Source organism: Lepisma saccharinum, chromosome 1, assembly GCF_977018435.1.
Source record: "Lepisma saccharinum chromosome 1, izLepSacc3.1, whole genome shotgun sequence".
Lineage (NCBI taxonomy): Eukaryota > Metazoa > Arthropoda > Insecta > Zygentoma > Lepismatidae > Lepisma > Lepisma saccharinum.
The window spans coordinates 207,670,084-207,684,805 of record NC_139229.1 but is presented as its reverse complement, the minus strand read 5'-3'; the positions used below and the strand labels follow the sequence as shown (position 1 = coordinate 207,684,805).

At 35.9% G+C, this 14,722-nt stretch overlaps 1 protein-coding gene across 2 annotated transcripts in view; it reads right to left on the bottom strand.

Moving 5' to 3' along the window:
- Positions 1-903: 903 nt before the first annotated feature.
- Positions 904-14,722, bottom strand: part of vimar (visceral mesodermal armadillo-repeats) — a 51,724-nt gene continuing 37,905 nt past the window's right edge. For both annotated transcript variants that reach the window (XM_083111181.1, XM_083111190.1), the window contains exons 9-13: positions 10,047-10,167; positions 9,412-9,554; positions 6,373-6,505; positions 5,503-5,768; positions 904-4,185 (exon numbers count right to left, since the gene is read on the bottom strand). In XM_083111181.1, the coding sequence (XP_082967307.1) occupies positions 4,061-4,185; positions 5,503-5,768; positions 6,373-6,505; positions 9,412-9,554; positions 10,047-10,167 (788 nt within the window). In that variant the 3' untranslated portion in view covers positions 904-4,060. The remainder of the gene's footprint in view (positions 4,186-5,502; positions 5,769-6,372; positions 6,506-9,411; positions 9,555-10,046; positions 10,168-14,722) is intronic.

Here is a 14,722-nt window from a genome sequence, read left to right as displayed (position 1 = left end):
GGCAGTTGTGCCTATTGATTTTGCCGCATAAATGAAAGGTTGCTTCATCCGAGAAAACAATCTTGTCCAGATACGAGTTGTCATTTTCAATTCGCAGAAGCATTTCAGCTGCAAAATGTGCCCTAAGCGGACGATCATTTGGCTTTATGTGGTGATGAAGCTCGATCTTGTAAGCAGTCAAATGAAGTCGCTTGTGTAAGACCTTGTGAATAGTCGATCTAGGAATTTGAAGTTCGGAACTAGCTCTTCGGATAGACTTCCTTGGACTCCTTGCAAATTCCGTTCTCACACGTTCGATTGTTGCCTCATTCACAGACACTTTCGCATGTTTGCCGGTTTGCGGTAGTAAAGAACCTGTTTCTCTGAGTGTTCTGTCCCATTGGAGAATCGCTTTATGACCAGGTGGATCCACATTCCACGTACGACGAACACGGCGTTGAATCAGAGTAATAGATTTCTCTTCTGCTAGCCATAGCACGCACTGAACTTTCTGTTGCGGTGTCCACATGTTTTCCACTGCGCGATCAACTACTGAATGGCACCTGGCTTCCTTTCGAGACAAAAGCTATTGACGTGCATGCGCGACCGTGTAGCTGTCTGAAAACAGTGTTATACAATCTCGGAGAGTTTCCCTTTCCTGTCATATGAAAAATACAGCAATATCCTTTTCTGGTTTTAAATTGTGAGCATTTATTTCTCGATCCCTCTAGCGTGGACACGCTGTATTTTTTCAACATTGGGGTTACACACTTTTGTTCCACATCTTGATGTAGTGTTAATATCAATTTTATAAAATTTCCGGAAAATTTTGAACATTGGGCATTTCCCCCCTGGACTCCTAATTTCGCATGTTGTTAAAATGTTATTTTCTTACATGCATATTACAATATGTAAACACCTAAAGGCAACTAAAGCAACATTATTTATTCATCTGGACACTTCAATACATGACAATAATAACAAGATAAGCACTCGTGACTGGAATGTATTAAATTATGCTACTCTGGAAGAAACCTGCAGCTGACATGTTTGATATAAAGAAGTGCATCAATATTCTTTTCAGTTGATGCAGTAAATAACAGGAAAATGTACAATTATTACAGTCCAAGAGAGAGAGAGAGAGATAGTACAAAAAAGATTAACGCACGATTGATATGCAATTCTTATATTCACTTTCAAAAATATGCAATACGACACTAAAAGAAAAGCAGAGAGTGTTCCACAACTAATAATCTTATAAAGATTTTCTTTAAAAAATTCATATTAATGGAAGAACTTTGACATGCTCAACATCGCAGTGCTGTATTGCATTCAAAACAAGATTTATTTTGTCAACATGGTCAACAAACACCAAAATCAATCTGGTAATGTAACCTGGGCCTTGTAAAATCCTCTCAATTAACATAGGAACAAACACATCTCTACATTATTAACAATATTTGAATTAAAGCTAATTCATACAAACATCCAAAGGTTTGCAAAAACAGTGATTAAAAATGTTCATCTCGAGGAACAAAATGGGAGGCACAGTGATAACTATTCTCAGTGTCAAAACCAAGCTGTTTTTAACCTTGCGTAGTTAAATGCATCTAATATTACGAACACTGGTACCTAGCTTATACTCTGGAATACATCAAGAGAATTTCCACTATCCGATACTAAAATTTACAAGTGTTAAAACAAAACTTTCTCTGCAGTATGCCATGGATGCATAAATTCTAAAAACATGTTTGGATTGCCAATGGTTATTCGGTATGGCTGCGTATAATTATGCATTTTAGAAATTTTGTGAACATATACCATATCAGTCAATCATGTACAGGGTGTACAAAATGTGTCTTGACACATTTCAATTATTAATAAATCAGAGACTAATGAAGATACAAATAAAGCTGGTGGCAATGATAGATAAACTGAACAAGTTTTGTGCCCTGTATCAGTACACTTCTGTATGTGTTCCTTTTCTCGCACAGAGAGTGTTAAGGCGATAACAGATTTTTTTCTCACGTTCGGGTCAGCATGCTGAAATTCACAGTGGCTATCGCATTGTTTACTTTGGCTTTTAGTTTATTAATGTTTGTTACTTTTGTAAGGTTCGTCATCTTTTGAATGAACGATTTCTGGGAAGATGAATTGGACCTGGTTATCCCATTCCTTGGACTCCGAGGTCACCAGACAGCCCCATTGGATTATTTTTTCTCTGGAGATATGTAACTGACATTGCTTCTAAGGTAAAAGTGATGAACATATGAACTAAAGCCAGAATAATAAAAGCGATACCCACTGTGAATGTCAGCATGCTGACCCGAACGTGGGAAAAAAAAATCTATTATCGCCTTAACGTTCTCTTTGCGACAAAAGAAACACATACAGAAGTGTACTGATACAGGACATAAAACTTGTCGAGTTTATCTATCATTGCCACCAGTTTATTTGTATCTTCATTAGTCTCAGATTTATTAATAATTGAAATGTGTCAGACACTTTGTGTACACCCAGTCTATTAATACATGACATGCACAACTTCCTCAAAGCACTCAGTGTTCTTTGCTTGCGAGCGCTAAAAATTTTCAAACTTTAAAAATACACACTTCATGATGGTCTCATCTGTGACGAAACAGGTAAAAGTGTACAAATACTGTCAATAACAACATGAAAAAGAAATAGCAACAGAAAATACTGAAGTCGTACCTCTGTATGATGTAAAGGTACTGTCGACTTTCAATAGGGTTGTTTATCAAGTGGAAGTGTGCATGACCATACAACCACGTACAAGCCCATATTTATGTTTCCTTGCATAATGTTAATAGCATCAGATGATTGACTTCCTGAAGCTGTCAGGATTTAATAGAAACCAACTAAATAACTGCACAAGGAAAGCCAAGAGAGAATTTTTATAGCAAAACATCCATAGTTAACCCAACAATTGTCTATCATCCTTGGTTTCATTAACCCTCATGAGTTGTAGAGGTATTCTAAGATGAGATCAGGTTCCATACTTGCCCCATTACTGTTCAAATAATTTACGTCAAGATTTTTATACTGGAACACCTGATGAATCTCTCTCTCTTTATCCTTCAACCTGAAAAACTGAAACCTACCATTGAAAATCCAAACACAATGATTACTTTTTCTAAGTATCACTGACAAAATATATCAACTCCTTTACAAACAATGCCCACGCAATATTGTAACACAAGTCACAATAGAATATTTTTACAGCAAAATATGTAAAAAAAAAGAAACAATAAATTCATTAAAAAACTACTAATTCTTTCCTGCACTAACATAGCATACAATATATAAACAAGAGGGCAAAAAAAGGAAATTCTCATATTATGTAGAAATTATATGTACACAGTACACAACTAGCTTTCTCACGGAATTCTAAATTCAAAGGCAAACAATGCAAATGCTTAATATGACTAAGTTGACCAATAAAAAAAAATCTGAAAAAAAAATAATACTACACACATTTATAACACACATATATTAAAAATAAATTGACAAACATGTAACCATGTTTTTAAAGCCATTGTAAAAATGTGAATGTAACAATTTTCACCTTTTGTGTGTCTAACAATAGAATAGATGGGGGAAAAAACAAACGAGAAATGCTTTAATTTCAAACTTCTCCTTACCAACTCCAAAAGAAATTGAGGGAAGAGGATGCACCAAGACACCAAAACCTAAAGTTGGTTTTGGGTCAAATTACAGAGCACAGCATAGCATTTAATTACTTTAGCTGAAGCAATTATCATAAAGACACAGCAGTCCATAGGCGAACTGGTCTCCTAGATCAAGTTTAGTTTTTCAAAAAGTAATACTAAAGCTTTATTTTTCAAAAACCAGAAAAATTCTCACTCCAACAATGACTAGACATGGAAAAAGTAGACATTTAAATCACACAAAGATGTAATATTCTTGTACAATATATAAGTAGTAACATGTTGGTATTGTGCTCATCAGCTAACTGCGGCCAATCAACAACCCTGCTGCTGCTCTCCCGTGGGTCCGAGGGACTAAGAGTGAGAATGGGTTGCTGTCGTCCAAACAACAGTCACCCTGCATCCAGCAAAGCCGTTAGCCTTTGTACCTCTTCCTTCACTCGCTTGTCTGCGTTGCCGGAAAGTTTCACCAGTTGACTCTTCACACCTGAATCAACCAGGTGCTTCTTTGTAGCAGCTGAAAGACCCACATACTCTTAAATAACTTTACATTTTCATACATTATAGTAACAAGAACATTCACATGTGGATGTGTTACCTGCATGAGAACATTGCCAATTCAGTGATTACAAAACTGATATTTATGAAAACAGCTGAAATAATAGTGGGCAAATGTGGCCGAAGTAAAAACCTCTAAAATAGATAGGTTGTTAAACTAAGTAATACAGATGATAAAGAAATTTTGTTTTCGTTTTGTTTTTAATTACTTGGGATTGGACATATTAATAGATTCTCTAACAGCATGTGCAGATGTACAAATAGCTTGTAACATCTGCCATTTTCGTACATTTGTACATTTTATGTCTGTAAACATCGAAATACAGTGGAACTGCAATTTTACGTTTCCCGGTTTTACATTTTATTGCATTATACATTCAATCTTGATGGTCCCAACATAGCAGAATGTCATAACATTTTCCTAGCAAAATGCTATAAAATTTTCCTCAATTTTACATTTTCCCATAAGTCAATTTTACATTTTCCCATAAGTTTTTTCAACTTGGTCCCCTGGAAAACTTAAAATCACGTTTCCACTGTAAATACTAATGAACATTACTTGCTCTTCACAAAGTGTGTTTATGTGCTTGTAAGAACCGTAAACTTCCCAAGAAAAACCATTCTACAATGGAAGCAATACATAGATACAAAAAAATTTTTATACCAGATTGTAAAATATCAGTTATTGATTTTATGAGTAAATTAATATTTGTATTTTTTGGTTACTTAACACTGCCTTTCTACATAATTTACTTAATTACAAAGATGAGGATGAATAACAACCTGATGAAATAGCAATCACAATGGAGTATCTATGTTATGGCAGAGATTCAAACAAAATTTTTGGAGGTGAGATTGTGCAACACCAGTAAATTTATTTCTACCCTATTGGTATCAGTAGAATTATCATTATGTTACTTTTTAATTTGAGTTAATTTACTTTTCCTATTTTCCTCTTTAGGTTAATAATAATGAGGTGTAGTGGGATGAACTGTATCAAAGAAACATTCATATATTGCATCAGGATTCCAACTCAGAACCCTTGGAACTCCAGTGTGTTATGCTAACTACACTATACACGTTGGCTCAAAATGATACATAAAATACAAGCAAAATGATTATGAAATGTGCTGTTACTCCTTTTTCTTAGTTAAAAGAAAATACCATAGGACTTAATAATTAAATGAGGAATTTTTACTGAAACATCCTGCATATCTGTGCACTAAAAGTTTTTGTTACGTTAAAACAAATCATCCATTGGAAAGTAACAACTTACCTGATTTTAACAGCTGACCAATTAATGTTAAGGCATTTAGAATAACTTCAGTTTCCATTTTATCACATCGCTCAAAGAGCTTTCGGAGGTTGTTACCTACGTTACTTGACACAAGTATTTCTCTCGTTTTGTCAAGCATTAAAGAGGCCAATAGAGTAACTGCTAACAAGGCTTCATTTTGCATAACTGCATGCTCTGCAGAGATCATGGAGATAATCCAGGGAATGCCACCAGCATCCAGTATTGTCTGCATCACACCAGTATTCCTTTAACACAAGCAAACAATAATGTTTATCTGAAAAAAGATTATGACGATGGAACACGGCGACCACTAACCTATACTTTTTACAGGTTCAACTAATAAATTAATAAACAAGAAATGTAAAATCTTGTAAAGAATCGTAATTTGCTGAGTAGTTTTTGCACTGGATTAGAAAGACTGAATGTATTGTCGGTTAAACATTGAAATCTGGAAACTTAAAATCAAAATATATATATACTTTTATAAATTATAACGTGCACTAATTTTCTGTACTTCTGTACTTTTTTCTTTGTTTCTATTATTATTAATCTAACTTTTGCTTTAGCCTGTTCTGACAATCAAATTGTTGGCACAAAATTTGTTCTTTTTAAAATTAATACTTCTATTCTTAATGTTTATTAAAAATAAAATAAAATACAGATTCCACAAGTTTGTTCATTTCCTATGCACTATGCCATCTGATTTGAGAATGTGTATTTATTTTGCAATGCAGACACTAATGTTCATCCTGTATTATTTCTGAGTACCATAATCAATTAGTATTTCACCGAAATTCTAATTCTATGGATCATGAGAAGTTAGAAATATTAGAACTGATGTTGGTGTACCTGCTGTTCTTGATTAGCCATGCAAGCAGCCTATTGGCCTCTCCTTGAACACCTGGGTGATCCTCCGTCTGGCACCACTCAACCAAACGGTTGATGAGTTCTGTCCTCTTCCCTAAATCTGTTGCTGCAGCCTCTGCAATAGCAATACACCTTTACAAACCAACGCAAATAAATAGCACTGCTGATTATGGAAACTGACTACCTGAGCATATGTGAAATCTGTGAGTTAGAGCTGAGCAAACAGAAACAATCTGAATTTAAGGCGATACTAAGTCATACTCCGAGGCATACACAATTTTGAATGTAGATTTAATCTCATGACAATGGATTCTAAATCTAAAAATAAAAGCATAATGACTAAGAATAATATTAAAATTATGATCAACTATATACAGTAGGCTAAGTCAGTTCTGGCATCGGTGAATCACTATTGTTTACTATTACAGGGTGGCCATGATAAAATTCAAGTATAATTCCCGGTTTTCAAGCCAAACTTTCCAAAAATTCAAGGGTACAAGCAGATGCTTTCTCTATTTCAACCTTATTTCAACCTCTCACCAAACACACACATGAAAAGGCAAATATATTAACAGTATAAAGGGTCTGCATGATTCCAACAAATCCAAAAATTCTAATTCAATACAATTAAACGATATATACATTTAAAATATTAAATTTAAGGTGAGGAAATTACATTTACCATTTCACATACTCAGACTAGAAATACATCTATAAACACAAGTCACAAATGTTATGGGATATACTAAACTGGTAATTGTATAAGAATTTCTAATTCAAATTTTTAACTAATCAACTTCAATATATGTTATCTTGTAATAATCTTCAGTCTGTTAGAACAAAGGACACTAACGAAATAAACGGATTGAGAGAATTCTGTTTTATTTTCCACGCAACTTTCTTTTCCTTGCTAGATAAAAATAGAAACTAAACTGTGAAAAACCTACCTCACGGCATTTATAAATATGTATTAATTCAATGGTATTTTGATTAATAAAAGTTGCAATTTTTCACGTCTACGGAGAAAAATTCACGCACAATTCCCGGATCCAATAATTCACGCATAATTCCCAGAATTCAAGGAATTCCCGGTGAGTAGCCACCCTGTATTAGAAATATAAATGAACCTGTTTGTAATTAATTCTGGAATGTAAAATTCCAATAAACTGAGAATTATGTCAAAGGTTAAGTTTCATACGTTCACGAGCAGTTACCTTAATATTCAGATTATACCCTACCCCCACACACACACACACACGAAAAATCTTTCGACTGCAATGGACCACACTAAAATTGCGAGCATATAATACTTATTGTCACAATGCACCATACCAAGAAAGGCAAGTATAGGGGTTTAGGAGGGTGTGAAAGTAGGGCCCCACACATTCTCGATCTCAGCCATTTTTGGAGGTGGTAATCAGCAGCAGGGAGAGGGCCAGAAAAATTTTGACCATAGATCAGCCACCCAAGGAATCGAACCAGGATCTCCTATGTGGTAGTCAGATGTTCAACCGACTAGAACAAATATTGTTTACTTGCAACTTCATAGTGTAACAAATAGAAGTTTAAACACTAGAATATAGATTAACAGTCAATGATAAAATTAAGGAGAATGAAGGTTACATGAATCTGCATATATTTCCTTAACAATACTCTGTTTGGTTGATACAATGATATCACATGGTAATACTTATTCCAATAATAGAAGTATCACATTATTTCCTATCAGTTCTTAATTCTAATACATAGTAATTTTAAATTACTCTAATGACCAAGTAACAGCAGGAATAAAAAAGGATTGGTTGGTTGGTTGATTTGTTGTTTTAAGTCCATTTTATGCACAGTAAGGTTAATCGGGACTGGACCTACAGTTTTAAGTGGGATCTGAACCACTGTGTGCCTCAAAACCGGGAGCCCTTGATTACAAGGTGATGACGCTACCACTGTGTGTGGTATCCACATGAGGTACTATTGGGCCTATAAAATACCTAATGTGGATTTCAGATAACACTTAACACATTAAATCCCAGGCTCGTGCTATACACGAGCATGAATATCCTATGGCGAGTGTCCCATGCATGTGCATAGTACAGGCAATATCACTTGAATGGCTGGAGTTACGATGCTGGGCCATGCACGTGCAGAATGTTCCTGGGAGTTCTTTTGGTATGCCTCTGCATTGTGCTGTACCCTGGTGGTGAAATTTTGAACCATTTTCTCATTGAATGGAAAGCACATTCATTTCATTGTTGCAGTCCTAGGCCTATATTTTTAGTGCTTTATCATCACTCACAAACACACACACACATATACGCACACTTGATCATGGGCACCCATATGGGGGCAGGGGGGGCTCGAGCTCCCCTTCCTGGCTAATGAAATTTAGTATGCTAACATTACTTTTTATGTTGATGACAGGATCAATTTCAGTACACCCTACATATGGAATCTTGAAGACCTCCCCTGAGAAAACTCCTATGGGTGCCCATGCACTTGACCAATGTGTTTACTTGAAATATCGAAAGAAATGGAACACTTATTTATTTACTTGTAATGAGTTATTTACTTGCACACCGCCTGTGTTTCATACTAAGGGTAGTATTAAAGTACAGACTTTTTCATTATATGAAAAACAAGGACTATGTTGAACATCTCTAGCACATGCAAGAATACACAGATTCTAATTGTTTCTTTTTTATCGTGTAGGCAAAGAAATTGCCTTTATTTTGATGTATAACATGTAGCAAGACCAAAAAATAAATTGTTTCAGATTGCTTAAAATCACATAAAATGCCAGGGTTTCCGAGATATTGCCAATTTAAAATCCCTGGGATTCAATGTGTTAAGATTATATGTTTCAATTAAAGAACCAATCAAACAAAAACATGCAAAATTTATCAGACCTTCATCAACTTCTTATGTGCAACAGCCATCATGTATGCCAAATGAATTTCACTGCGAATAATAATAATAACAACCAGATATTACATTCTAGCTAAATGCTGAGGCATTTGAACTTACCTTGTCCATCTATGACCATTCTCAAAGTTCCAAGCAGTTTGAACACAACAGGAAACGTTGGTATGGAAGCCATTGGAAGAACAGTGTCCACCAACCCATCAGAGAGCAATGTGCTTTTATTCTGAGGTGGAATAGCCAAATTCCTACAAACAGAAACGAACATGAAAATTCAACATGACACACAGATTCATATTCAGATATGACCGAGTAATATTCTTCCTCACAAAGTTAATGATTATTTACAAATCTAATCCCCCATACTACACATTATTCTAATCTTACCAGGTTTGCATAATCTTCAGGCAATGTTAGTTAATGTGAGCTACACTAATCTACTCCTTAAGAAAAGCAACAATCTCTGCTCATTTCCAAATTCCAAAACTGGTAAAAACAAAACTATTTTTTCCCCTCTTCACATTGGCTGAAAAAAAATTGTAACCCATTTGTTATTTTCAATTCTTTGCACAATTTGCAGTTATTTTTTATGTGTGTCGAATTGAAGCAAAAGTCATGTTTGCTACAAATGTTTTATTCTGTGCTTATTTTTTTTTAATACTCATGATACAATCCTCATTGTATGTGTGGCAAAGTAAAGTATGAAAAACAAAATTTACACTAATATCTGTAGGATTTACCTCAATGCACTAAGGAGGGCATGCTGCAACCGTATGTCTCCTGCAGATGTGTTGTTTTTCCTTACAAGATTCAGAAGCTTCTTGCACACACCCTGCTGCACCATTTGAATGCAATGCTTGTCTGTTGGTACAAAAATATATAAAAATAACACATGGAAAACGTCATGTTTGCTTACAGATTCAAAGTGCATTTTGGCCAGACTCAAACCCAGTGGCCATGGACTTCAGGAAGGGGAAAGGGCAACCAAAATTTATATATTTCTTTCATTTCAGCAACAATAATGTGTGTTCATTATTGTATGAACATGATAAATTCAAATTGAAGTAATGTTTTTTGAGGGGAAAATGTACCTCGTTTGCCCCTCCCTTGAAAAAAATTTGCAGATGGCCATGCCAGTGTTACAGTTGGGAGGAGTGAATTTCAAATTTCACTCACCTCACTGAGAATAAGTGTAACCTACACTTACACTGTTTTGTATGAACAGTATATGGTACTGAAAAGAGAACCGACTACATTCTAGATGAGAGTTGTTTCTTTCTTCTTTTTTTTAATAGTGGTCCAAGGCTGAAATAGATTGTTATCATCATAATTCCTCCAACTTTCATGGTACACTGAACAATGAGATATGAAGAGTAAAGTAAATAAACAAAGCAATAAAAAACATTATTTTGGTTGCCTTGCAGTGGTTCGGATCCAAATTTAAACAGTAGGTCCAGTTTCATTAGCCTATCATCAGGCATGTATAAGGTAAAAGGTAAAGTTCCGCTTGCACTTTGCACCATGCCAAGAGGCATATGAAGGGAGATGTGGGGGGTAGGACACCACATTCTATCGATCTCGGCTAGGTTGGAGGTGATGTGATCAGCACCATACTCTGGCTACCTTTACCCACCAGGTACCTATTTAATTGAGGCTAGTTGGGCCCCAGAACTGCTTTAAGTGGGGACAAGGCTGTAACCTTAGACCACCCACCCTGGGAATTTAACCTGGGTCTCCCAGGTGGCAGCCAGATACGCTACCAACTAGACCACTGTGGCTCCAACCAAAAATATTTAATGAGTTATTTATTGAATACGAAAAAGGTTGTTAGGCCCAGCCAAATATTTTACTTACTTAATTTTGGACTCGGTAAATCCCTCCGAGGGAGTCCGAACACCTGGACCTCCTCTAAATATGCCCTTGCATATTTAGAGCAATACTTGAAAATATTCTCAATCCTGTTAAACTTGGAGTTAAAGACACAATTTGAGTCTTTCAAAAACATTAGACAAAATAAATACAATCCAAAAACCTGGCAGTTGGGAGGAGTGGTTGTCCCTGTGGATGTGCACAAGCTCAAACCCAGGTCTCCCATCATGCCTTTCTATAGTTGCTAATGGAATTCAAACCCCTCCAGGGAACGCCACCTTAAAGTAGCACTGACCGTGCGGGCAGAGGGGTTTGCGTGCTTGTTGAGGCTGAGAGCTATGCCAGCGGTAGATTTTCTACCAGCAGGGTCACCCATGCTGGACAGGTCTCGGAAAAGAAGCCAGACTAAGGTATTCTGCAACATCCCATCTTACCTATCCTAATATTCTTACCCAGTCCCAAACAGACAAATTCGAACATCTGCATCTGTGTCCAACATTGTGGAGTGGCAAGTGCCAAGGCCTAAAGATGGCAGCCCCATCATGGCATTCGGGGTCAGAGGGCCAATAACCCACTACCCTTAAAAATAGATTATTAAAGAAACCAAATGAGGAAATAGCCGGATGGACAAACTGTTGACGACCTTTGGACTTAAAAAAAGAAAACTCTAATGGGGTTTAGGAATGTTTAGGAACATTATATGAGGCAGGAAAATTGCAACAAGTACAAACAGAAATGGAGAAATATAAGTTGGACATCCTGGGAATAAGCGAAGTGTGTTGGCATGAATTTGGAGAGATGACAACATGACATTGATGACATTCCTCAGGTGGACCAAATGAAGATGATAAACATCGTAATGGAGTAGGCATACTCATAAACAATAAGACTGCTCAAAGTATATTGGACTGGAAGCCTGTATCTGAATGAATAATTATGGTCAGATTACAGGCAAAGGTTAGAAATGTGAGCATCATACAATGCTATGCACTTACAAACCAAGCAGAAAGAGAAGAAAAACAAGAGTTCTACAAATAATTACAAGACACTATAAATAAGGTTAAGAAGAAAGATGTTATTATAGTAATGGGCAATTTAAATGCCAAAATTGGCTCAGAAAATGTTGGACTGGAGCAAGTGATTGGCAAGGTGATAGAAATGAAAATGGGGAACTATTTGTAGATTGGTGGGCCTCAAATGAAATGACTATTGGTGGTACACTATTTGCACATAAAAATACACATAAGATTTCTTGGGTATCCCCAGATTATATAGCTATAAGTAGGAAATGGAGAACATCCTTATTAGATGTGAGAAGTAAACGTGGAGCAGAAATTAAAAGTGATCATCATCTTATGGTAGCCAGTTTTAGGATACAAATTACAAGAGAAATTTAATAAACAAAGCACAAAGTTTGATATTGGAAAACTACAGAATAATAGTGTAAAACAGGACTTCAAGTTGCAACTTCAAAACAAATATCAAGAACTAGGGAAGCTGGATGGTGATGAGGTGGAACAACACTGGGAAAAGGTGAAAAATACATTTACAACGGTATCAAAAGAAGTTTTGGGATATAGAAACCCTAAGAAAAAGAACTGGATGTTAGAGGAAACTTGGAGGAAAATAGAAGAAAGGAAACACATTAAGCAGAAGATTAATAGGTGTAAAACTAGGAAAAAGAAAGCAGAATTACAAGAAGAATATAGGAAAAAGGATCATGAAGTAAAATATAGTGCACGAGCTGACCGTAGAAAATGGACCAGCGAGTTAGCCGGGAAGGCAGAAAAAGCATTAAATGAAGGAAATACGAAGGAAGTATACCAAATTACAAAGATCTTGTCTCAAAAGGAAACCATACGGAATCGCCCAGTGAGAAATAAAGATGGACTACTACTTTACGAATAAGGAAAATCAGCTCAATAGATGGAAAGAACATTTTTCAGAAGTATTAAACCAAGCCATAGAAGGGACAGAAGATTTGCTTGAAATACCGGAAGAAATGCCAGAATATGAAATAGATGATGAAATAACTTCTAAAGAACCAACAAAAGAAGAAATTAAAAAAGCATCGAGAGAACAGAAGAGTGGTAAAGCACCTGGAATTGATAACATTCCACCAGAAATTCTTAAGGAGGACATGGCGTTGACAATAGAAATATTACAACCACTTTTTTCAAAAATATGGAAAACAAAATCAATACCAGAAGACTGGAAAAGAGGTTTACTAGTAAAAATACCTAAAAAGGGAGATATTACCAACTGCAATAACTGGAGAGGCATAACACTCCTTTCAGTTCCTAGCAAAGTTCTAAGTAGAATTATTTTAAACTGAAATAAACGATGTGTTGAGCAAAAGATCCGGAGAGAAGAAGTAGGCTTTCGAAGCAACCGTTCCTGTATAGATCAGATAAATACATTGCGTATTATTATAGAACAGAGTATGGAATACTTCTCTAATCTGTACCTTATATTTGTAGACTTCCAGAAAGCATTTCACTCTGTAAATAGAATGAAAATATGGACAATTGTAAAAGAATATGGCATTCCAGCATATATGATTGATCTTATTAAAAACTCCTTAGATGGTTCCACATGCCAAGTTGTGCATGAGGGAATACTTACGGATCCAATACCAGTTATTTCAGGAGTAAGGCAAGGATGTATTTTCTCACCAACAATATTTCTGATGGTAATTGATAAAGTAATGAAGAGGGTAACGGAAGGAAAAAGGAGAGGTATAAATTGGAGTCTCACCCAACAGCTAGAAGACTTGGACTTTGCAGATGATATTTGTCTGCTATCTCACACATAGCATAATATGGAAAAGAAATTAGGAGATTTGGATACGGAAGGGAAAAGAGTTGGTTTAAAGATAAATAGTACAAAGACGAAAGCATTAAGAACAAATGTAAAAAAGATGGAACGTACGCAAGAGGAACCGGTGGCAATACAGATCAAAAGAAGAAAGTAGAAGTGGATTGGCCACAACATTGAGGAAAGATCCATCTGCAATAGAGAGACAGCATTGAGCTGGAACCCACAAGAACAACGTAGGAGAGGAAGGGCAAGAATGAGTTGGAGAAGAACAATAGAGCAAGAAATATGGGAAGCAGGAAAGACCTGGAACGAGATAAGGAAGATGGCTGGAAACAGAGTCCGTTGGCGATGCTTCGTTGAGGCCCTATGTTCCGTAGCCGAGTAACAGGAAATAAGTAAAGTCAAGTAATGGAATTCAAAGGCAAAATAGACAATACAGCAGAAGATAATAAAGATGAAGTCTGTGCTGGTTTGGTGATAGAACAATGGCACAGTATGCAAGAAACCCAGCTTGAGTCCTGGTCAAGTAACATTTTTCAATACATTTTTGCAATTGAATATTTACTGCACAAGTGAATTTAATGTAAGAGTACAGTGATTTTTACCTTCCTATGTGTTTCTCCCCGTTACCTTCAACTGTCCAAATCCCAGCAAAAGGCAGTGTTAAATAATAGGATATTTACCTCGATCATATGTTTGACATGAACCCAGTTTCCTGCTTTACATG